At 41.7% G+C, this 26019-nt stretch overlaps 1 protein-coding gene across 1 annotated transcript in view; it reads right to left on the bottom strand.

Moving 5' to 3' along the window:
- LOC116742970 (multidrug resistance-associated protein 4-like) overlaps positions 1-26019 on the bottom strand; it is a 129753-nt gene that overhangs the window by 65393 nt on the left and 38341 nt on the right. Inside the window, 1 exon segment of the mRNA XM_032610904.1 lies at positions 12675-12754. Coding sequence (XP_032466795.1) covers positions 12675-12754 — 80 coding nt within the window.

Genomic DNA, 26019 nt, shown 5'->3' with positions numbered 1-26019 from the left:
AAATGTTGACCTTTGGAAGCAGGAATTCCTCTTTCTTTCTTGGTTTTCTAACCATAGTTAGTATTTACTGAGTGCTGAATGTGTACCGGGCTGTACATTTAATACTTCACGTGTATTTACTTAGTTGATTCTCACAATAGCTCTATCGAGTAATAGTATTATCTCACCTTACAGATGGAGACGCTGAGGCACAGGGAGAGGAAAAGCAACTTGATCAAGATGGCAAAACACAAGTCATGGAGCTGGAGAGCCCAGGTTACAGCCATTATGACATATTTAAGCTTGCTCCCAACTTTCTATCATTATGCAAAGTATTGAAAATGTCCATTTCAAAGGCTAATGATTATAACAACAGCAGATGCCATTTACCAGGTGTTTACTCTATGCAAGGCACTGTGCTAAGAGTTCCATGAACATTCACTTAATCATCATCTCATCCCATGAGGTGATTTTATCTCAGGAAATGATCTTGGCTTAAAAAGACAGCAGACAGAATAGAAACCCAGGGCACTGAAGGATGCTGATTTAAACATCCATCTTTCTCGGGAGAAGTATGATATCATGGCGTACAGCTTCAGGCGACAGGAACGCAATCAGCACTTAGCATCTGCCTGCTGTGAAAGCGGGGCAGGGTTGGGGGGACGTGTAGATTCACATAGCCTCAGCCAAGGCCTCTGAATTTTACAGTCTCAGATGGATACAAATCCATGGTGATCTGTACAGGTCACAGAGTGCTGGGGAAACACAGCGAAGAACGTGTGAACACTTTTTTGAGGATTCTAAGAGACTGACAACTGAATTTCACAGGCTGGTTTAACAGAAAGAGTGGCATGAATAATTTGCAGGTAGTAATCACATTTGATGGAAATTTTGACCCGAAAGGAGCTGGGCTGGGAAGGTTGAGATGCGTGTCCGAGTTAACACCAGTTGTTCTGTGTCCTCTCAGCGCCAGCACCTGTATCCTGTGCTCTCCAGTGCAGGGCCCTCCCCGCCTTGTCACCCAGGGCAAGCTGGCCCCGGCGCATCTCTGAGGGACGGGTTAGCGGAGTAATGCCTGTATCACAGAGATGCAGGTTATTGTTTCACAGCTCTTCCAAATCAGTTTTCTCAGGGGATCCTCACAACCATCTTGTGAATAAGAAAAGTAAGAACTGTCCTTTCCATTTACAGATAAGAAACATGAAGCTGGGAGGTAAGTAGTTGTCCTAAGTTTTCCCGGAAAGTTAGTACGTTCCTTAGAGAAAGCCAGGAACTGTTCATACTCAGGAAATCCCAGAGCCACAGCTGCAGGCAGGAGGGGCCTAGAAGGAGGAGGAAGCTTCCAGAACTGTGACTTTATGACCAGGAGCCCTTGTGAACCAAACTGCATGATCTGGATGTAGACCCATGTGCTTTTCCTGTTTCTCCCAGTCTCTGCCGTGGTATCAGTATAAAACTCAGAGTGAAGACGAATGGAATTCTGAAGGAACAATTCCAATCATAAGTGGAGAAAAATAGGGCTGTCTGACCTCTCTCCTGTTATACCTACAGCTGAACAATTTCTTACAGCCACCAGATTAACTAATGCATCCCACTCTGCTACACCCTTCGTGCTCACGGGGAGGGTCCTTCCAGCTCCTTCTATGTCTAGCCTTAAGTAAAGTCACTTGGCTTGCCATTGTTGGTTGTCAGGAAAACAACCTGCTGAAATGTCAATTAGGAAAAAAATCCAAATTACAGTTTTTTAGCAGATTCACATCATTTGACTGGACAACATTCACCAGTTTCAATAATCTGGCTCTCCCCAGGTGAGGATCTTTTATGACTAACCCAGCCCAGCAGATTACCTGGGAAGCAGAGGTAAGATCAAAACAAAGGGCTCGGGGCTTCCCTGGTGGCGCAGTGGTTGGGAGTCCGCCTGCCGATGCAGGGGACATGGGTTCATGCCCCGGTCTGGGAAGATCCCACATGCCGTGGAGCGGCTGGGCCCGTGAGCCATGGCCGCTGAGCCTGCGCGTCCGAAGGCTGTGCTCCGCAACAGGAGAGGCTGCAGCGGTGAGAGGCCTGCGTACCGCAAAATAAAAAAAGTGCTCACCTATAGAACACACTAACATGTGTCGATTTAAGAATTATTCTTTAAATAAGAAAAAAGAAAATTTCATAAGAAAGATGAGGTCTAAGCCCAGAAAGCAAAATGACTTGAAAAAAAAAAAAAAAACCCTATCTAATTTTAATAAATACATAAACACCAAGGACACAAAATGAGGCTGAGTAGTTTAAATGTGTAACACCTGTATTTGGATGGTGGTTAAAAACATTAAAATTTCACCAGAAAGTCTCGACCTATAGAATTAACACTGTATTATAATATTGCAGATTTTAACACATTCCTTTCACAAGCACAGTTTGAAATACAAGGCCCCATTTGCCTCCTTGGCATTTAACTTCCAAATTGCTTACAGACCTGTAGCAATTCCTAGGTATCTACCCACATGTTACTTTAAACTTAATTCCAAGGGATTCTGTTCCTGACAGTCTCTGTGAAGCTTACGTCAAAGAACATGCTTTCTATAAACATCAGTAACAATGTATGCTTCCTATTTAATGCAAATAAATATGCCATTCATACTTTGGGCTCACTCTCTATTATTTAATTCTCTCTTGCTCACTCTGATATCTATTTTAGGCACGATGTGAAATATATATTTAATCATAAAACCACTTAATCAGTAGACATTACTTTTATTATTTGTTTACAGTATTAAAAAATAAAACCAGGATCATTAAGATTGCTAACACCTCAAAAGAATTTCAAAGCTTTTCATTCTACGGTCAGACTCTTAAGAATTCTGTTTCAAGCTGTGGTAAGTACAAATCAGCCAGATTTCCTTAAACTATCACTGATTTTGCAAAAGATATAACTTAAGTGCAATAAACTTTTGGCAAGAAAACAAGGCAAGATTTCCTTGAGATTTAGAGAGGGAAAAAGATGACAACTAGTTTTTGATCAGTAAGCTGTTTACTGATGCGAGTGTAGGAGAGACTCTTCAACCTATTCATTCTGAAAACATATGAGATTAAAAAATAACCTTTCAATGAAGTGGCTATCACATAGATTGTGCTGCTGGCTAACACAAGATTCTTGTGGAGACAGTAAAATCCTGAACAAACTACACAAAACTCTGAAAGAATTAAGAAGTAAAATGTAACTCCTGGGCTTCCCTGGTGGCGCAGTGGTTGAGAGTCCGCCTGCCGATGCAGGGGACACGGGTTCGTGCCCCGGTCCAGGAAGATCCCACACGCCGCGGAGCGGCTGGGCCCATGAGCCATGGGCACTGAGCCTGCGTGTCCGGAGCCTGTGCTCCACAACGGGAGAGGCCACAACAGTGAGAGGCCCACGTACCGCAAAAAAAAAAAAAAAAAAAAAAAAAAGTGTAACTCCTATCCTACAGTACTCATTACCCTTCAATTACAGTATAAATAGAAGCAAAAGGAAAAACATGGAAGGCTTCTAAATGTAAGCTCCTAAACTTAATGCCAACCTAGGGTTAGTGTTGAGTCTGCATGTAAGCTGATAGAGTACCTTGCACCTCCCAGGAGGTTCAGAGATCAGCTCTGGTTCCCAGATCCCTCGTTTCTCACCTCTGTTTCCTTTGACCTCACCCACCTCGGTTAATTCCGTTCAATCAGAACACTGGGGTGTCATATCTGTATGATGAGATGTACACAAACCCTAAGTCTAAGCTTTTCTAAACTTGTCTTTTCCTTGGGATACACTAATCACACGTTCATCCCTCATTTGGCTGCCTTGGATCTTTTCACAACCACACCAGCTCTGGGACCTGTGTATCCTTCAATTAGCTCCCAATTGAGAGTCACAGCTAACTCCACTGAAGAGTGAATGGTGGTGTCTGGTTTACAGTTTGTTAATCAACACAACAGAAAGCACTGGGGAAACACTGCACTTCTTCCCTTGTGTTCAGCATATCTCATTGATCAATAGTTTCCTTTCTACCTTTTGTCAGGGTTCATGCTTATTACAAAATTCAAGACTGAAGTCCATTTATTTGCTGCTTTTAAAAGGCACACCTTAAAAATAATAGCACATGAAGGTGGAGATGAAACGTTGAAAAAGGTACCCCATAAAAACACTAGCCAAAAGAAAGCTGGAGTATCTGTCTACACCACTATGAACATGAAGTTAGGAAGGATTCCTAGAAATAAGGAAAACGTTTCGTAAGAATAAAGGGTCGATTTATCCAGAAGGTATTTTTTAAAATCTAAATTTATATCATCCTTTAATACCATAGTTTCAAAATATATAAAGGAAAATCTGACAGAACTCAGGAGAAATAGGCAATTCCGTACTCACAGTGGGAGAATTAAACTCACCTCAATAATTGATAAAACAAGCAGATAAACATCAAGAGGGATATAGAAGGTTTTGAAAACATGATTAACAAACTTGACCTAATTAAGAAATATACAGTACTGCAGTAAATAACAACTACATAATACGTTCTTTTCAGTTACATGTATGCTATACTAAAGCAAGAATCAACAAACTTCAAGGGACAGAAACTGTACACAACATATTCTAACCTACATGGATTTAAGTAGAAATCGGTGACAAAAAGGTAACTAGAAAATTAATAAATGTTTGGAAGCTCACTAATACACTTGAAAATATCACCTAGTTCAAAAATTGTAATAAAATTAGAAAGTATTTTGGCAAAAGAAAATGAAAATCTACTAATATTAAAATTTGAAGGCTGCAAACTAAAGCTGTGCTTAGAGGTAAATTTACAGGTTAAACATTTTTTTAAAGGCTACAGAGAATACATGGGAAATCTCTATATCGTCCTCGTAATTTTGTTGTGAACTGCAAAAATGCCCTAACAAAAAAATAAAGTCTTACAAAAAGAAAAAGCTAAAAGTCAAGAATTTAAAATATATCTTATAATTTAAAAAGAAAACCCAGCATATTAAACTAAAGTATGTAGAAGAATGGAAATAAGAAAAAAGTAGACATGAACGTAATAGAAAACTAACTTCTAAGCAGAAAAATCAACAAATACAAAGCTTGGTTCTTTGAAAGCACTATGAAATGTAAGGAAAAATACAAAACAAAAACAAAAATGGGAAATTTACCATTAATTTGAATTAAAAGAGGATAGCACAAGAGATACCATGGGTATTATAAAGAGAATATAATAAACATTGTGCTGATAAATTTTTAAATTTTAATGCAAAGGACAAATGTCTTGAAAAATGACATACAAAGACTGACATAAGACACAGAAAATCTGAATAATTCCATATTGAATTAAGAATTTGAATCCAGGGGAATTCCCTGGTGGTTCAGTGGTTAGGACTTGGCGCTCTCACTGCCAGGGTGCCGGGGTGCCAGGTTCAATCCCTGGTTGGGGAACTAAGAGCCTGCAAGTTGCACAGCGTGGCCTCCCAAAAAAAAAAGAATTTGTATCCACAGAAAAGACTTTAGGCCAAGAGGGCTACACAAATAAATTGTACAAAAGAAGTTTTACCAAACTCTTCCAGGAAAGTTGAGTACAGCACTATGATGTAAAAACCAGACAAAGACATTAAAAGAAAGAAAAATTATAAACCAAACTGTCTTAGGAACATGAAACAACATACCAATAAACTAAATCTACCAATATAAAAATGATAATACTCCACAATCACACTTGGCTAGGCAAGTCCAAAGTTCACATGGCTGGCAGTTACGAAGGATACGCTGGAACTCCTCTGCAGGAGCTGAGGCTATTACCCACAGGCAGAATTTCTTTTTCTTCAGGGAAGGCTTAGCTCCTAAGCCCTTCCAACTGACTGAACTGTGCCCACCCAGACTATCCAGGATAATCGTTCTTACTTAAAATCAACTGATGATGGACTTTAATCACATCTACAAAATACCTACACAACACCTAGATTACCTTTTGATTGAATAACTGGAGAATGTAGTCTGGTCAAGTTGACACATAAAACTGACCACCACAAAATGGAAATTTTGAGGCCTGCATAATTCTGATACCAAAAGCTGACAAAAGAGTTCAAGAAAAGCAAATTACAGGCCAATATTCTCATGAACAACAGAAACAAAAATTCTTGCCAAACGTTAACAAATTACATACAATAATACATTAAAAAAAAGATACTATATCATGACCAAGTGGAGTTTATTCCAGGAATGTAAGGTTAACCTTCAAATACCAATCACTATAATTCACATTAAAAGAATAAAGGTGAATAATCATATGATTATCTGAAGAGATGTAGAAAAAATATTTGTCCAAATTCAACACCTATTCTTTTTTTTTTTTTTGCGGTACGCAGGCCTCTCACTGTTGTGGCCTCTCCCGTTGCGGAGCACAGGCTCCGGATGCGCAGGCCCAGTGGCCATGGCTCACGGGCCCAGCCGCTTCGCGGCATGTGGGATCCTCCCGGACCGGGGCACGAACCCGTGTCCCCTGCACCGGCGGGCGGACTCTCAACCACTGCGTCACCAGAAAAGCCCTCAACACCTATTCTTGATTTAAAGAAAAAAAAAAAAAAAAGTAAAACTCTTGGCAATTGAGGAATTAAAGGAAAAGTTTTCAATCTGATAACAGATATCTACCTAAAAAATCACAGTTCAGATCATTCATAATGAAAAAATATTGAAAGATTTTGCCCTAAGAGTACAAGAATGTCTTATCACTTCTATTCCATGCTGTACTGGAAACTCTAGCCACAACAATAAGTCTAGAAAGGAAAATAAATATTGGAAATGGAGAAGTAAAACTGTCATTATTTACAGCTGACATGACTGCTTATGTACAAAACCCTACAGAATTTTTAGAAGCACCACCACCAACTCCAGGAAATGCAAAATGAATTCACAAATAAATCAACTGTATTTCTATAAACTAGCAACAAGCAGTTGAAAATGGTATTAAAAACAATACAATAATGTCATGAAAAAAAATCAAATATTCAGGAATAAGTTAAACCAAAGAAGTGTAAGATGTCTATACTACAAATTACAAAACATTCCTAAAATTAAAGAAAACCTAAATAAGTGGAGAGGTACCATATTCATAATTGCAGATTCAACATTGTTAAGACTTAGACTCCTCAAATCAATCTATAGATAAAAGAAAATAATAAAAATTCCAGCAAGATAAAACAACTTGAAAAGGCTTCTAAAATTTACACAGAAAAGAATCTAGAATGATCAAAACAAGCTTGACAAAGAAGTACAAAATTAGAAGACTTAAACTACTGGATTTCAAGTCTTACTAAAATGTATAATAACCAAGACTGTAGTATTGGTATAAGGATAGACAAACAGGTCGAAACTACTAGATTTCAAGTCTTACTAAAATGTATAATAACCAAGACTGCAGTATCGGTATAAGGATAGATAAGCAGGTCGGTGGAACAAAATAAAGTATATAGACACAGACGTCCTCAAATACAGTCAAATGGTTTTTAACCAAGGTGCCAATTCAGTGCATAAAAGTGTTTTTAACAAATGTGGCTAGAATAACCGGAAAAAAATAAACCTCAACCATGTACTACTCTTCCATACACAAAAAATAACACAAGATGCATCGATTTCTAAAAAGATAGAATAGGAAAGTATCAATATCTTCACGCTCCTAAGGATAAAAAGATTTCTTAGGATACAAAGACATGAACTACAAAAGAAACGAAAGGGTACACGTTAGACTTCATCAGAATTGAAACTTGATCTCCATTAAGGACGTAAAAAGGCAAGCCACAGACTGGAAGAAACTATTCACAAAGGAATAGTATTAAATATATATTAAAATAAATATCTCCAATGGGGATTTGAGGGAGGGGGTGGGGAAGGGATCAACACACCACAGAAACCTCAAAATGACAAAATCATTGTTCAGTGAGAGAGGCTGAGATGCTTTCTACACACTTTCCCTGACATCTCTACACAATGAAATGCAAGGGTCAGTGGTACTGAGACAAGCAAAGGCAGTTCCACTCTTTGCTTCTATAAAAGCAAGTGACCCAAGCTATGAGCCCCTGGTCTCAGGCTTGCTTTGTTCTCAGTATCCAGATGCAGCAGCTTGTTCTTTTGCGCTCCCCCCTCTGCAAAGAAATGACCGGGAACACCTCCTTCACATTTTCTTTTTCTTGGGCATTTTCACTTCATAAAGCTGCAGTCAATGTGTTTTGTGTGCGGCGAGGAGGGAATGACACGTTCCATGGTGGTCCCCGCCACTGCCAGCATTGGTGGCTCAAGTAGCCTCAGGGTTAGCCCTTTGTGTCCGTGAAAGGATATGAAAAGTCAGTTGTTTGAGCTCAGCCAAGCTGCTGATTTTTTTTTTCCCCCTGAATGAAGGGTGTGTGGGGAAAAAGGTTTTGCAATTCAATTTTCCTCAATAAATTACAGCATTTTGCTGAGGGCAGCTGTGTGCCAGTTCACATGCTCAGAGCAGTCCCAAACTTTTTAAAACAAAATTAAAATGCCTAAACCTGACTTCCACATCTTACCTTCGTCTTCACTTATTTTACTAATAGGAAGTGATGATTTTAATGACAAGAATTGTAGATAATTAAGATTCCTGAATGTTATCTGGGACTCTGGCAAATCGTATGAAAACTACATTAATTTGAAATATTTCGTGCTCAATGGTCTATCTTGAAAATAATTGATTTTTATTCTGTGAGTCTACATGGGAAAGTGTCCATTAATATCTTCAGGGATTACAAACCTAGAATCTCTGTAATACAAACTCACGAGGCAATATTTATGAGCCTGGAAACTCTCTGTGACAATTATTTTAGTGCAACATAATGCCATTATCAGACTATTTCTCCTACTTAAAAATACAGGGCTTCCCTGGTGGCACAGTGGTAGAGAGTCCGCCTGCCGATGCAGGGGACGCAGGTTCATGCCCCGGTCCGGGAAGATCCCACATGCCGCGGAGCGGCTGGGCCCGTGAGCCATGGCCGCTGAGCCTGCGTGTCCGGAGCCTGTGCTCTGCGACGGGAGAGGCCACAGCAGTGAGAGGCCCGCATACCACAAAAAAACAAAAACAAAAAATACATGTGGTGTTTATTTATTTTAAAATTTTTATGTACTTATTTATTTGGCTGCACAGGGTCTTAGTTGTGGCACACAGGATCGTCGATCTTCGTTGCAGCATGTGGGATCTTTTAGTTGTGGCATGCAAACTCTTAGCTGAGGCATGTGGGATCTAGTTCCCTGACCAGAGATCGAACCCAGGCCCCCTGCACTGGGAGGATGGAGTCCTAGCCACTGGACCACCAGGAGAGTCCCTACATGTGGTCTTTCAAAAATAACTACCCATTATTTAGTGCTCAACATGCACTTAGATGTTATGCAAAGCATTTTATTAAATCGACTTCATTTTGTTTTCCCAACAACCCTTACGGAATTTGGTATTATTTTCTTTATTTTACAGATGAGGAGGTGTGGCTTTGTGGGGCAGAGACAGTAAGAGGGAGAGCTAGGACTCAAGCTTGGAAAGGGAGACCGCGGGGCTCCCCACTCCACCACACTTTAAAGCTGTTGACGTCATAAATGATTATCATGTGGAATCACACGACATAATTTTTTTTTTTATGCTGCCTTCCTTCTTCCTTTGGAATTGCAAACAGCTCCACTTTGGCCACAGCAACGATAACGTGACTGGACAGGCAACATATCTGGTAGCTGCCAAGAGTCAGTGTCCACGATGGTGTACAAATTCGTGATCGCCCCTCTGTTGGGATGTGGTCTCTGAATGACATTGCCTGTGGGAATGGACTGTCCTGCAGTGTGGACCACTACTCAGAATCCAGGGTTTTCGTCAGCCATACTTGACATCACTATTACAAGATATTAAATGAATTATCTGATATCTCATTTATGGAAATGACAAGGAATTAGATGAGGAAAAGTATACGGAATAAACACTTTAGAAGCAGTAAAAATAAAAATGAACACGATCGAATATCTTCCAAGGTTTATCAAATATACCAAGGATAAGCAGAATCATCAAAAATGAGTTCGAACACATTTGGCACTAACTATGTCCTTTAAAACAGAACTGAACAAACACCTTCAAGCCCCTTCCCCATTCCACTCTCAGTTGACGACAGAGAGAAAAGACTGGTTCCCACTGGGAACACGGCTTCAGCAGCCCCTCCTGCCCCACTATCCACAGAGGCCTTTTCCTCTCATCTGGGATCAAAGGTCACTTTCTAGAAGCCACGCCCACCTCCTGGACCAGGCTCCCTTACTACCTCCAGCCCCACACCCAGTTTGCCTTCCAGGACTTCCCCCAGGGCGCTGCCACAGTTAGGATTCCAAAGGCGGCAAGGGGTGGATCTCTGTGTGTCTCCCTCCCCTTGGGGGCCTGGAGGGGAGGATTCCTGCCTGACTCACTCCCATACTTCAGGGCGTCAACGCTAATCCCTGTTTGTTGAGGGGAAGGAGGGGCAGAGGAAAATAGTACCCACCACACACCCCCAACCCCAAAACTAAACACCCAACCAGCAGCTCCTCTGCAGACCCTACATTCCGGATGGGCCTCTCTCTGGTTTTACTCAGACTCCTTCCAGGAGTAGCCTGCCTTCACTTCAGCTTCCTCCACGCCTCCTGAATTTGCAGCCCTTTGCAGTCTGGCCCCGCCCATCTGAAACCTGCTTCTTAGGTCACCAGAAGCCTCCTGATTTCTAAATCAACTGACAACTTTCCAGGGACTTACCTTCTCCTTTGCGTTGAACAGGCCTGTCCTTCCTCGGTTCCCCAACCTATTTCCTCCTCTCTTCCTTGCTGTTCATTGTGTGTCTCCTCTGCTTCCCTCCTCTCTTGGCTTCCTCTCTGAATATAAAGGCTTCCGTAAGTTTCTGATCTTGGTCCCTAAAAATGCTTCACTCTCTCTTGGCAATCTTTTTTTTTTTTTTTGCAGTACACGGGCGTCTCACTGTTGTGGCCTCTCCCGTTGTGGAGCACAGGCTCCGGACGCGCAGGCTCAGCGGCCATGGCTCACGGGCCCAGCCACTCCGCGGCATGTGGGATCTTCCCAGACCGGGGCACGAACCCGTGTACCCTGCATCGGCAGGCAGACTCTCAACCACTGCGCCACCAGGGAAGCCCTCTCTGAGCAATCTTATCCATTGTCACAGATTCAGCTATTACCTGCTCAGTGAAGAATACGCAGGCACCAAGCTCATCCCAGGTTTCTCTCTCAAACACCAGACTCTTACTTCCAATGACCTGCAGGACGCCTCCACCTGGAGGTCCCAAACTTCAAGATAACTGAACTAAAAGTGGCAGAGCTGGGACTGGGAATCAGTGAGACCAGAATTTTCTCTCCTCACACGACTGCGCATGTTTTATCTGAAATCAGGTAGCATCTATCCCTGTCCCTCTGTACGTCATACAAAAACGTGACGGATTCTGATCATGACGGTTAACTAACCATGGGCTCAGCACACAGTGGGCCGGCCAGCTTTGGAAACCTAAGCTTGGCCTTGCCTGTAGTAGCAAAGAAACAGAACCTTTCACAAAATCTCAATGTAATTAATAATCACTGTCAAAACGTGACACTGTTATAGTGAAAGACTGCTTCTGGGGATAAATCACATGGCTTAACCCAGCAGGACATATTTATAAAATAAGTTTGCAGAAGAGAAAAATAAAATCAGACATATCCCATCAAACATCTTTGCAGTAAAAGTACTCTGCCTCTGAGTCACCGCTTAGTTCACGTTGGTAAACAGTGGAAGACTCTGCCCATAGGCTGTGCTGTTTGCAGTGAGATATTCATTGCTGCATGTCTCTGTGCAGCTTCTGATAAATGCATTTCATTACCAAAATTAATTAATTAATGAAGAAAGTCCCCACAGCCTGAATCACTTTAAAGTAGACAAAATTCAGTAACAGAAAAAACATCCCACATGAGCAACAATACTGAATGAGAGGATGAGAGATTAGATGACCCAACATTATTCTTTAGAACCTCAAGTTCACAGACAAAACAAAGGCTGGATACAAGATATTCCTGTGGGTATTTGTCTTTTTTTTTTAAAAGACACCTTAAGACAGAGCAATCAACGTGTGAAAAGCTGTCTATAAAAACAAAAAAAGACATTTTCTAAGATGACTTTGATCCCATATCTTTGTATCTTCCATTACTGCTCTCTATTGTCTTTGCTCAAGTATTATTTTCACCTTATTATTACTGTTCCTTTCTTTGTAAGTAACCCCTCCTGGCTTTATCCAAAAAAAAAAAAAACTGGTGCAGTAAATATTTGTCCTTTGTGGTAATCCGATGCATAATTTAGTTAATCTAGGCTATCTTTCCGTGAGAGGTGATTGTTTTTCTCTGTTTCGAAATGTGCTCACAGTAAAGGGAATCCACTCCAGATAGCTGAACGGCAGCGGGAGAACCACTTACCAAGCATGTCGCTGCTTCGAACCAACCTTGACCGTGACTGTGTAGCCACTCCTACAGCAGGTGTCACTCATGTTAACTCAGCCTCCCGATCACAGCCACACCTTTCTCTTACAAACGTGGCCTTTTACTTAATTAAGATAACACAGTCAGGCTGAAAGGCCCATCTCAGCCCCTGTGAAAAGGCCTTGAAAAACAGGCACTTTGCTTTGCGCTGTGAGAACTCTGACATGACTGTTACCTTACCTGGATGAAATCAAGAAATGTCAGGGGCAGCAAGTCATCCATACACCCAACGTCTTTGGAGAAACGATTCAAAATTCTTCCTGCAAGAACAGGATATGAGAAATTACTCATTTCCCCAGATATACCCTTTAAGAGAAACATATCACAAACAAATCAAAACAATATTTTTAAAGTATATGTATGTAATATATTACAGATTCGTATGAAATAAGCCAATGTCAGTGGTAAAGAAAGAGAAAATAGAATGCTATCTAAAGAGAAACAAAAATGCCACCAAATGGCAGTGGGTGGGGGAGCCGAAATTGAAACCTGGTTTTTATGACAAAAGACTGAGGGGAGGGGCTTCCCTGGTGGCGTAGTGGTTAAGAATCCGCCTGCCAATGCAGGGGACGTGGGTTCGAGCCCTGGTCTGGGACAATCCCACATGCCACGGAGCAACTAAGCCCGTGCACCACAACTACCGAGCCTGTGTTCTAGAGCCCGCGCGCCACAACTACTGAGCCCACGCACCACAACTACTGAGCCCACGTGCCACAATTACTGAAGCCTAAATGCCTACAGCCCGTGCTCCGCAACAAGAGAAACCACCACATTGAGAATCCCGCACACCACAACGAAGAGCAGTCCCTGCTCACCGCAACCAGAGAAAGCCTGCGCGCAGCAACGAAGACCCAATGCAGCCAAAAATAAAATAAATAAACTTATTTTAAAAAAAAAAGAATACAGGGAAAATCTATTTTTTTTTTTTTTTTTTTTTTTTTTTTTTTTTTTTTGCGATACGCGGGCCTCTCACTGCTGTGGCCTCTCCCGTTGCGGAGCACAGGCTCCGGACGTGCAGGCTCAGCGGCCATGGCTCATGGGCCCAGCCACTCCGCGGCATGTGGGATCTTCCCAGACCGGGGCACGAACCCGTGTCCCCCGCATTGGCAGGTGGACTCTCAACCACTGCGCCACCAGGGAAGCCCACAGGGAAAATCTTGTGGCAGTATCGGGAAGGGCTGGTGGATTTGAGAATGTTCCCTCCTTTTAGATCCATCCCGTCTAAGACTCATTCCAAGTGCTAAGTCAGCAAATAAACAGTTGCACAATACCTAAATTAATCCTAATTGTCACACTAACTTTGCTTTAGTGATCAAAAGTAATTTTGCTAAGTGATACTTTTAAAATAAACATAAATATAACTTCTCTGTAATTTTTTCCCTCCAGATGGTTCACAGGACCTCACATTTTGGGAAATTGTAGATTCCTGCCATTTCCAAGTTGTGAGTTTACTACTGGGGTAATAAGTTGTTATTTTCAGAGGGGCACTGGGTGTGACAAACACAGACTGATGCTCAAGCATCCAAGAAGACCAGAGGGATGGAAGCAGGAAAACAGAAACATTACTTAGTGACTAAAGATCATCACTGATTTTATTTCCCTTCTCAGAATCCATGAAAACAGTGTATCCTAAAGGCTGCAGGACTGGAAGATGAGAAATAATTTCTAATAAATATCTAGTGTAAACTAAAATTGCCACCTGCCGTATCAAGTAAACAAAGGATGCTGCAGCCATCAGGCACTGCAGCCAACCCCACGATGGTGCACCCTGAGGAAACTCAGGATGAGAAAACACAGGATACTGGCCCCGGATAGCTGAGGTGCACATCAAAGGAATGATTTCAGTGAGCCTAGACTGTTGCATCTTCCCATACATAGAAAAGCAGTAAATTCCCTAACTTGAGATATCTGGTTTTCTTTTATTAACAGTAATCTTTTTATATGCTGACTACCTGTTCTTTGTTGCAAAAACTCCTACATATCCTGGCTCCCCCCTGCCTTGCCTCTTTGGAGCAGTGTCTCAGAGCTATCTCAGAGGCGTGTCCCGGGCTTAAGTCCTCAGTTTTGTATACAGAATAAAGCATAACTCTCAACTTTTAGGTTGTACATTTTTTTTCAGTCGACACTAGTCGTTTTATGATTAAATTTAAAGAAACTGAAGACACGCACGCACACGCACACACACACACACACACACACACACACATATAGCCTATTTTGGGGTAGCAGCTCCTGAGAAATGTGTTATCTAGGCCCCTGAACTTCTTTCATAACTGAGGCTCCAGGAAGCCAGCCTGCAGGTGAGATGTGGGGCCTCTAGGTGCTCTTCCTGACCCCTGTCAGAGGTGACTTTCTCCCGAGGCCCTTCACACCAAGCCACAGCTGGACACTGAATGAGCAGAGGCTGGGCGCTGAGTTTCCGCTGCCGGGATGAGCCAGCTCTGCTGTCCTCCGCAGGGCGCATGGCTCACCGGAAGCCCAGGGTGCGGCCAAGCCGGGGGCTGCAGACATCGGAGGCTTTCGCCCTCGGCCAGGCCAGGCCGTTACAGGCTGGGCCTCAATTCTCCTGTCTCAGGCTTAGGAAATACAGACTCCAGAAACCGTCTTTTAGTGGCACGTTTGGAGGACCAGGGACAAATTTTCGGAGCCTCTAGGAATGCTTGCTTTAGAAGGTGATTCTCAGGATTAAATGGGCTCATGCAGGTGAAGAACCCAGTCACGATGCCCGGTGAGTTAACAAGTGCCCAACCACCAAGGAGAGATACTGACTATTCCCCCCAGGTCCCGCAGCATCATGTCACCTCGGAAAGTCTACCAGACACTGGAGCAACGTCCACCTGTCAAAATGCACTTGCTGATTCAGGAGTGTTGGGGGAGCTAGAGAGTCTGCATTTCTTCCCAGCTGTCAGGTGACCCCCCCCTTTAAACTATTTCCCAGATCACACTTCGAGGGGCAAGAAGATGGGAATCATTTAATCAATTCTGCTTTAAAAATATTAAAATCAGATGGACAATTTTTCCACATATTCTTATGGATTTTGCGGCCTCCCAGTCATTTTTTAACTTCCCAAAGTAGCAATATAGAAATAAGGAAAATACACGTCACAAAAGACATGGTTTAAATGCTTGTGATTCCTTTGACGGAAAAATGCAACTTTTTAACAGCAGGATTCAGAAACACTGCAAGTATGATTTTTCTTAGAAAGTGTTGGAAGCAGTACAGGAATTTTTTAAGATGAAAAGGCTACTCAGGGATGAACAGTAAGTGAAAACTACCCCTTTACCTTTCACCAGATGTGCAAGTCTTAAGGTCTGAGAGACCCAGGGTTGGCAAATAGCGTAAAATACAAGGAAAACAAAAACAATGAGAAAAACTATCTCCCCACATACAATGACTACAAAAATGGAACCGAACGTCAAAGCAGGTCAAAAAACTAAAGTCTTGTTCACCAATGAGCTGAGTGTAGAAAATGTGAAATCAGAAAGTTCAGTAGCTACTTCCTTGCGCTAAGAAACATTAAGAGAATGAATGGTATTTGCAGAGTATTTCATCGGGCTTAGGGACAGACTGTTGGAAACAGAGCTGTGATTTTAAGTTCATGGCCTCATAGTGTTAAAGTTTTCTCAAAAGTCTCCAAATGAAATCCTTACGATGAACTCCCTTCACACACATGCCATGACTCTTCATCCAAATGACACGTGCTCCCTGCTGGAGTATCTCCAGGGAGGTAGAGGGAAGGGGGTTTCCCATGAACACCGGGAACCCAATCCATTTTCAGTCTGTTCTGTCAGACAGGGATTTCTCACATCAAACCGAATCTTGCCTTCCTAGAACATCCAACCTCTGCCGCTTCTTCTGCCCTTATAACCACACAAAGGGAACCTAATTTCTCTTGATATGACAGCCTTTCAAATACTTGAATGAAGTGAATCACATCCTTTCCAGCAACTACTCCTTGGTGCCTCAATGATCCCTCATAAGGCTCGGTGTCCTATCTTGGCTGCTGCCTCTTGACCAGACTCAGATGGCCAGTCTCAGTTAATGCCTTGTGCTCAGGATTAAAATCAGTACCCCAGGTACTGGGGTAAATTGGTTTCACCACCTCCCCTATCCTGCATAGGATATAGTGAATCATGAAGCCAACAATACAGTAAATTCTGGAGGCCAGATCACATTTTGGACACATGTAAAATGAAAATCCACATCGCTCTGCACAGGTAGATTTGGGGGAACAACTGAGCGATATGTATAAACAACTCTAAGAGTGCATCCCTTCTGACCCCAAAATTCCATTTCTAGGAACACATCCCCAAGAGTTGATAAGTTCATCAAAAGGTTGAATGTGGCATATTTGTCAAGTCAGAAGTAGAAAACAACCCGTACAAGTCTGAAACAAGTCTATAATGTATTACGTACAATTTTAATTTTTTTGGACTTTCTATGATAACTGCATATTGTGTAAAAAGGTAAAGCAGGGAGGGGAGAGCAAGAGAAAGACAGGGAAAGAGGGTCAGGAGGAAGAAGGAGGTAAAAGGGAGGAGGGAGGGAGGAAAAGCGGGGGAAGAGAGGAGGAGGGAGGTACCCCCCTTGAAGTCCATGGTATCCAAGAACCATCAGGGTCCTCCTAACTGCTCTGGTTCACAGTTTTCTATCTTGTCCATAAGACAGGATATCATGAAAGACGACATTTGAACTTGTCAAAATACAAATTCAGGATGATCATATGTTAAGAACTGAGTCTACAATCTAAGCGGGAGTCAGTCACCTCTAGAATTCTAACACCTGACCCATACCCAGGACTCCTCTGCTTACTTATAACCAAACTGTAATTTAAAACTTGGAAGTTCCCATGTCTAATCTGGGCCTTATTATTATTTTTTTAAACAACAAAAAAAGGTATATTTACATATAAAATACCAAAGTATATTTTTATTGAGGTATATTTTACATCTCATGAAATTCGCCCATTTCAGGTGTACAATTCAATGAATTTCTGTAACTTTACTGAGTGATGCAACCATCACCAAAAATGAGTTTTAAGACATTTTCATGCCCACAGTAAGATCCCTTGTGCCACTTACAGGACTCCCTATTCCCACTCCCAGCCTCAGGCAACCACTAATCTACTTCCTTTCTCTATAAATTTGCTTTTTCAGGACGTAACATCCAAATGGAATCGTACAATAATGTGGTCTCTCGGTCTGACTTTTTTCACTCAGTGTAATGTTTTTGAGGTTCGCCATGATGTAGTATGTGTCTTTTTGAGCCCCATTCTTTACCACAAAGTGGTGTTAGGCACCAGCAAAAAAAGACCCCATACTAGGCCACACCTGACCTTGAGGGTAAGTCAGAACAGATGTGTTTCGTGAACTCTTTGATACTGTGAACTTGTTTATATGGGCCCACAGCTAGCTTCACTAACGGTTCTAGAACCTAATTCTTTTGATTAGAATCAGCCATTGCAGAGATTCAGAATCCAGGAGTCCTGGGTCAAGGCCAGTCTCTGAGTCCAGTGGAATGTGGTGGGGCAGGGAGGACAATAAAAGATCCATTGTCCTGGTGAGAAATGGGATCTACGTCCAATCAGCCAATGGAAAAAAAGAGTAGAGTCCCTCCAAAGGGGCAAAGGAAATATACCTGAACCTTCCAGGTACTGTGCAAGGGGATGGGGCAAAATGGGTCCAATGGAGAGGGTGTTCAGTGGAACGCGGAGACGGTCACCAGGCTGAAAAGGATCCCTGCGTGCATGAGGGAGCCACTAAGGCAGGCAGGCCAGCCTGGACTTCCTGCATCACCTTACACAAACTCATTCAGCTTGGATGAGCCTGAGAACAGGAGAGGGAGCTGCGGAAGTCAGGGCTCTCCGCATTTTCTTAGTCTTTGCTGTTAGAACAGGCCATCAGTATGGTGGCAGCCTAAAGAATGTCTTGAAATAGAGCAACAGGATTTAGGAAACCGTCAGTGGAAACACCACCAAGTTCTGGTGCTCAGCAGCAAGAGGCCTTTAGGCAACTAAGCAACATCTCCACCTACATCCCAACTCCCTGTCCAATAATAGTTTTTAAATGTTTACTGTTATGTTACAATGGATCAATTACTCCTCTTTACTTCTTAAGGGCCTGGAGTTTATAAGGTAAAACTATCAGGTATCAAATATTTAACCCAAATAAGTGTCAAGATTCATCCTGAATATAAAACTAAATCCCAGGGAAACGTATTAGGTGTTTGACAGTTTCTCTTCCTTGACTGACAGACAACAGAACTTGGAAGCTTGGATAGTCCGATTCCGTGAAACACAGCTTCCACAGAACCAACATATGTGGTTTTCTCTTCATGACATCCCATACCAGAACCAAAGCCGACCATAAATAATCTAGTCCAAATTCCACTTTTGAAAATAAGCTACAGGGAAGCGTTCAGTTTAATCTACCACTAAAGAGTAGATTAAATAGATTTAATCTATTTACTAAAGAGTAAATAATTCATGACCCCTAAACCTTCTGGGCTAACTAGGCCTGTGTTTGCAGTACTTATTTTGGCTTGTATTTTCTTGAAGGAATGAAGTCCTGCTAATAGATACAGGAGGGGGAGGCAAGATAACACTGGTGTGCTGGCTGCTCTAAGATTAGTGACCTCGAAGATTGGTCCCAAATCCTTGAATAACAACTCAGCGTCTGGAGAAGCCTACAGGTCTTGAACATGAAGAGCCTGGTTAACTGGTCACCAGCACTCAGAGGCTGTGATAACAGACATCCAGTCCCACTTAATGCTCCCAACTTTATGGCTGTAGTTTTCACATTAACTGACAAAGTGGAGGGACTTCACAGCTGTAATAGCATGTACTCCTCCAACTGCTTTCTCTCCACGGCTTCATAAGACGAGATCTGTGTGGGCCTCTGCGGTTCACCATCCTGTGCTCCACACGGAGCCTGGACTAAACAACATGTGCTGAATAAATCTACACAAGATGCTGCCCTCAACAGTCTCATTTAATCCTCACGACAGTCTTGTGAAACAGGAGGAGCAGCAGTTGTTCCCATTTCACAGGAGAGGACGTTCCCAGACACCACGTAGTCAGTGTCACGAAGATTCATTAGGCACTGACCACGTTCTAAGCACTGTGACTGTATGAACCTGCTTAATGTCTACAATATAAGATATAGATAAGGTAGGTGTGAGTGGTATCCCCATTTTACAGATAAGAAAACCGAGAAACAGAGAATTTAAGTAACTAGCACGTAAGTATTAACATAACTATAACCAGCTATCACTATTAGTAACCAGAACGAGGACTGAACTCAGGCAGTTGGCTCCAGAGTCCATACTTTTACGGTACACGGGCCTCTCACTGTTGTGGCCTCTCCCGTTGCAGAGCACAGGGTCTGGACGCACAGGCTCCGGACGCACAGGCTCCGTGGCCATGGCTCATGGGCCCAGCCGCTCCGCGGCATGTGGGATCCTCCCGGACCAGGGCACGAACCCGTGTCCCCCGCATCGGCAGGCAGACTCTCAACCACTGCACCACCAGGGAAGCCCCAGAGTCCATACTTTTAAACCAAGGCAGACAACATCCTGCCTTGAGATGTGCGTGTCCAAGAGTATCTATCTGCTTTGGCCTCGGTCACGTAGCTAGTTGATGGCCAGGCCAAGGCCACTCCCATCTTCCTTCCAGCCCACATCCCTGCCTTGCCAGTTGCTATCAATCATCACCTGCAAAAACAAAGCCACTCTGGGCCTTATCACGAGTCTAAACAACTGAACAGAGTGGGCATGTGTGCTGATGAACTAACTCTTCATAGGAACCCAGGTCAGGAGGCTACCTTCCGAAGCAAGACAGGTGGAAGGCCTCAGGGTGGAGGAAGCAACCAGTGGGAAACCTAGAGGGACACTCAGATCAAGAAACTTACTACCGAAGATCCGCCTGCTACATGCCACAAAGCCTCTTACATGTCACCAAAAGTCCACGGTAAAACTGCAGAGCTAATTTTATTGAAGAGGATGTTTACATTTTACCAATCTTATATCTTAATTCATTTTTATCACCATTTTATTTATTTTTTTTAACGTCAGAACGTACGAATTTAATGAAATCATACTATTCCTTAGGATACCCCGTACTTAAAGGCCCTGATTCTAAGCTCCTGTTGGCAGCTTCCTCCACAACGGTATCTTGTTCTTCTCTGAAAGTGGAGTCCAAACCCTATCATCTCCAGGCAGCTGCCAAATCTAGCATCATTCCATGAACTTCCAGAAGACGTTCTCTTTACCCTTTTCTCCTAGGATGGCAGGCACTGCACACCATGGCTTCTCTCCTTCTGTGGATGCAGAGCTTCTCCCAGACCAAGATGCCGCTCAATCAATTCTCAGGCCGCTCTCTGCACAGTGCTTGGCGTATGGTAAACAGTCACTAAAGATTTCTTTTTTTAATTGGGGTATAGTTGTTTTACAATGTTGTATTAGTTTCTACCATACAGAGAAGTAGAGTTCCCTGTGCTATACAACAGGTTCTTATTAGTTATCTACTTTATACGTATTAGTGTCAATCCCAATCTCCCAATTCATTCCACCCTCCCCCCGCCCCCCGCTTTACCCCCTTGGTGTCCATACGTTTGTTCTCTACATCTATGTCTCTATTTCTGCCTTGCAAACCAGTTCATCTGTATCATTTTTCTAGATTCCTCATATATGCTTTAATATATATTTGTTTCTCTCTTTCTGATTTGCTTCACACTGTATAACAGTCTCTAGGTCCATCCACACAAATGACCCAATTTCATTCCTTTTTATGACTGAGTAATATTCCATTGTATATGTGTACCACATCTTCTTTATCCATTCGTCTGTCGATGGACACTTAGGTTGCTTCCATGACCTGGATATTGTAAAGAGTGCTGCAATGAACATTGGGGTGCATGTGTCATTGTGAATTACGGTTTTCTCTGGGTATATACCCAGTAGTGGGATTGCTGGGTCATATGGTAATTCTATTTTTAGTTTTTTAAGGAACCTCAATACTGTTCTCCATAGTGGCTGTATCAATTTACATTCTTACCAACAGTGTAAGAGGGTTCCCTTTTCACCACACCCTCTCCAGCATTTGTTGTTTGTAGATTTTCTGATGATGCCCATTCTAACTAGTGTGAGGTGATACCTCATTGTACTTTTGATTTGCATTTCTCTGATAATTAGTGATGTTGAGCAGCTTTTCATGTGCCTCTTGGCCATCTGTACGTCTTCTTTGCAGAAATGTCTACTTAGGTCTTCATCCCATTTTTTGATTGGGTTTTTTGTTGTTTTGATATTGAGCTGCATGAGCTGTTTATATATTTTGGAGATTAATCCTTTGTCCGTTGGTTCGTTTGCAAATATTTTCTCCCATTCTGAGGGTTGTTTTTTCATCTTGTTTATAGCTTTCTTTGCTGTGCAAAAGCTTTTCAGTTTCATTAGCTCCCATTTATTTTTCTTTTATTTCCATTACTCTAGGAGGTGGGTCAAAAAAAATCTTGCTGTGATTTATGTCAAAGAGTGTTCTTCCTATGTTTTCCTCTAACAGTTTTATAGTGTCTGGTCTCACATTTAGGTCTCTAATCCATTCTGAGTGTATTTTTGTGTATGGTGTTAGGGCGTGTTCTAATTTCATTCTTTAACATGTAGCTGTCCAATTTTCCCAGCACCACTTACTGAAGAGACTGTATTTTCTCCATTGTCTATCCTTGCCTCCTTTGTCATAGATTAGTTGACCATAGGTGCATGGGTTTACCTCTGGGCATTCTATCCTGTTCTATTGATCTATATTTCTGGTTTTTGTGCCAGTACCATATTGTCTTGATTACTGTAGCTTTGTAGTATAGTCTGAAGTCAGGGAGTCTGATTCCTCCAGCTCCGTTTTTTCCCCTCAAGATTGCTTTGGCTACGTGGGGTCTTTTTTGTCTCCATATAAACTTTAAGATGTTTTGTTCTAGTTCTGTAAAAAATGCCCTTGTTGGGCTTCCCTGGTGGTGCAGTGGTTGAGAATCTGCCTGCCAATGCAAGGGACATGGGTTCGAGCCCTGGTCTGGGAAGATCCCACATGCCACGGAGCAACTGGGCCCGTGAGCCACAACTACTGAGCCTGTGCATCTGGAGCCTGTGCTCCGCAACAGGAGAGGCCGCGACAATGAGAGGCCCGTGCGCCGCAATGAAGAGTGGCCCCTGCTCGCCGCAACTAGAGAAAGCCCTCGCGTAGAAACGAAGACCCAACGCAGCCAAATAAATAAATAAATAAAATTTATTTTTTTAAAAAATGCCATTGGTAACTTGATAGGGATTGCACTGAATCTGTAGATTGCTTTGGGTAGTACAGTCATTTTCACAATATTGTTTCTTCCAATCCAAGAACATGGTATATCTCTCCATCTGTTTGTATCATCTTTGATTTCTTTCATCAGTGTCTTATAGTTTTCTGAGTACAGGTCTTTTACCTCCTTAGGTAGGTTTATTCCTAGGTATTTTATTCTTTTCGTTGCAATGGTGAATCGGATTGTTTCTTTAATTTCTCTTTCTGATCTTTTGTTGTTAGTGTATAGGAATGCAAGAAATCTCTATGCATTAATTTTGTATCCTGCAACTTTACCAAATTCATTGCTTAGCTCTAGTAGTTTTCTGGTGGCATCTTTAGGACTTTCTATGTATAGTATCATGACATCTGCAAACAGTGACAGTTTTACTTCTTCTTTCCGATTTGTATTCCTTTTATTTCTTTTTCTTCTCTGATTGCTGTGGCTAGGATTTCCAAAACTATGTTGAATAATAGTGGCAAGAGTGGACATCCTTGTCTTGTTCCTGATCTTAGAGAAAATGCTTTCAGCTTTTCCCCATTGAGTATGATTGCTGGCTGTAGGTTTGTCATATATGGCCTTTATTATGTTGTGGTAGGTTCCCTCTGTGCCCACTTTCTGGAGAGTTTTTATCATAAATGGGTGTTGGATTTTGTCAAAAGCTTTTTCTGCATCTACTGAGACGATCATATGGTTTTTATACTTCAGTTTGTTAATATGGTGTATTACATTGATTGATTTGCATATATTGAAGGATCTTTGCACCCCTGGGATAAATCCCACTTGACACAGTGTATGATCCTTTTAACGTGCTGTTGGATTCTGCTTGCTAGTATTTCGTTGAGGATTTTTGCATCTATATTCATCAGTGATATTGGTCTGTAATTTTCTTTTTTTATAGTATCTTTGGTTTTGGTATCAGGGTGATGGTGGCCTTGTAGAATGAGTTTGGGAGTGTTCCTTCCTCTGCAACTTTTTTGGAAGAGTTTGAGAAGGATGGGTGTTAGCTATTCTCTAAATGTTTGATAGAATTCACCTGGGAAGCCATCTGTTGGAAGATTTTTAATCATAGTTTCAATTTCATTACTTGTGATTGGTCTGTTCATATTTTCTGTTTCTTCCTGGTTCAGTCTTGGAAGGTTATACCTTTCTAAGAATTTGTCCACTTCATCCAGGTTGCCCATTTTATAGGCACAGAGTTGCCTGTAGTAGTCTCTTATGATGCTTTGTATTTCTGTGGTGTCCGTTGTAACTTCTCCTTTTTCATTTCTAATTTTATTGATTTGAGTCCTCTCCCTCTTTTTCTTGATGAGTCTGGCTAAAGGTTTATCAATTTTGTTTATCTTCTCAAAGAACCAGCTTTTAGCTTCACTGATCTTTGTTACTGTTTTCTTTGTTTCTATTTCATTTACTTCTGCTCTGATCTTTATGATTTCTTTCCTTCTATTAACTTTGGGTTTTGTTTGTTCTTCTTTCTCTAGTTCCTTTAGGTGTAAGGTTAGGTTGTTTATTTGAGGTTTTTCATGTTTCCTGCAGTAGAATTATATTGCTATAAACTTCCCTCTTAGAACTGCTTTTGCTGCATCCCATAGGTTTTGGATCATCATATTTTCACTGTAATTTGTCTCTAGGTATTTTTTGAATTCCTCTTGAATTTCTTTAGTGATCTCTTGGTTATTTAGTAGCATATTGTTTAGCCTCCCTTTGTTCACATTCATTATGGTCTTCTTTCTGTAATTTATTTCTAATTTCATAGCACTGTGGTCAGAAAAGATGCTCGATACGATTTCGATTTTCTTAAATTTACTGAGGCTTGATTTGTGACCCAAGAGGTGATCTATCCTGGAGAATGTTCCATGTGCACTTGAGAAAGTGTAATCTGCTGTTTTCGGGTGGAATATCCCATAAATATCAATTAAATCTGGTCTATTGTGTCATTTAAAGCTTGTGTTTCCTTATTAATCTTCTGTCTTGATGATCTGTCCATTGCTGTAAGTGAGGTGTTAAGTCCCCACTATTATTGTGTTACTGTCGATTTCCTCTTTTATAGCTGTTAGCATTTGCCTTATGTATTGAGGTGCTCCTATGTTGGGTGCATATATATTTATAATTGTTATATCTTCTTGGATTGATCCCTTGATCATTATATAGGGTCCTTCCTTGTGTCTTGTAACATTTTTTATTTTAAAGTCTGTTCTATCTGATAGGAGTATTGCTACTCCAGTTTTCTTGTGATTTCCACTTGCATGGAATATCTTTTTCCATCCCCTCACTTTCAGTCTGTATGTGTCCCTAGATCTGAAGTGGGTCTCTTGTAGACAGAATATATACTGCCTACAGTCTTGTTTTTGTATCCATTCAGTGAGCCTGTGTCTTTTGGTTGGAGCATTTAATCCATTCACATTTAAGGTAATTGCCAATATGTATGTTTCTATTACCATTTTCTTAATTTTGGGCAGTTTGTTTTTGTAGATCCTTTTCTTCTCTTGTGTTTCCCACTTAGCATTTGTTGTAGAGCTGGTTTGGTGGTGCTGAATTCTCTTAGCTTTTGCTTGTTTGTAACACTTTTGATTTCTCCGTAGAATCTGAATGAGATCCTTGCTGGGTAGAGTATTCTTGGTTGAAGTTCTTCCCTTTCATCACTTTAAATATATCATGCCACTCCCTCTTGGCTTGCAGAGTTTCTCCTGAGAAATCAGCTGTTAACCTTACGGGAGTTCCCTTGTATGTTATTTGTCGTTTTCCCCATGTTGCTTTTAATAATTTTTCGTCGTCTTTAATTTTTGTCCGTTTGATTACTATGTGTCTCAGCATGTTTCTGCTTGGGTTTATCCTGCTTGGGACTCTCTGTGCTTCCTGGACTTGGGTGGCTATTTCCTTTCCCATGCTAGGGAAGTTTTTGACTATAATCTCTTTGAATATTTTCTCAGGTCCTTTCCCCCTCTCTTCTCCTTCTGGGTCCCCTATAATGCGAATGTTGGTGTGTTTAATGTTGTCCCAGAGGTCTCTTAGGCTGTCTTCATTTCTCTTTTCTTTATTCTGTTCTGCAGCAGTGATTCCCACCATTCTGTCTTCCAGGTCACTTATCCGTTCTTCTGCGTCAGTTATTCGACTATTGATTGCTTCTAGTGTGTTTTTCATCTGTTATTGTATTGTTCATCTCTGTTTGTTTGTTCTTTAATTCTTCTAGGTCTTTGTTAAATATTTC

Source organism: Phocoena sinus, chromosome 18, assembly GCF_008692025.1.
Source record: "Phocoena sinus isolate mPhoSin1 chromosome 18, mPhoSin1.pri, whole genome shotgun sequence".
NCBI lineage: Eukaryota > Metazoa > Chordata > Mammalia > Artiodactyla > Phocoenidae > Phocoena > Phocoena sinus.
This window is presented reverse-complemented; position numbering and strand designations above follow the sequence as displayed.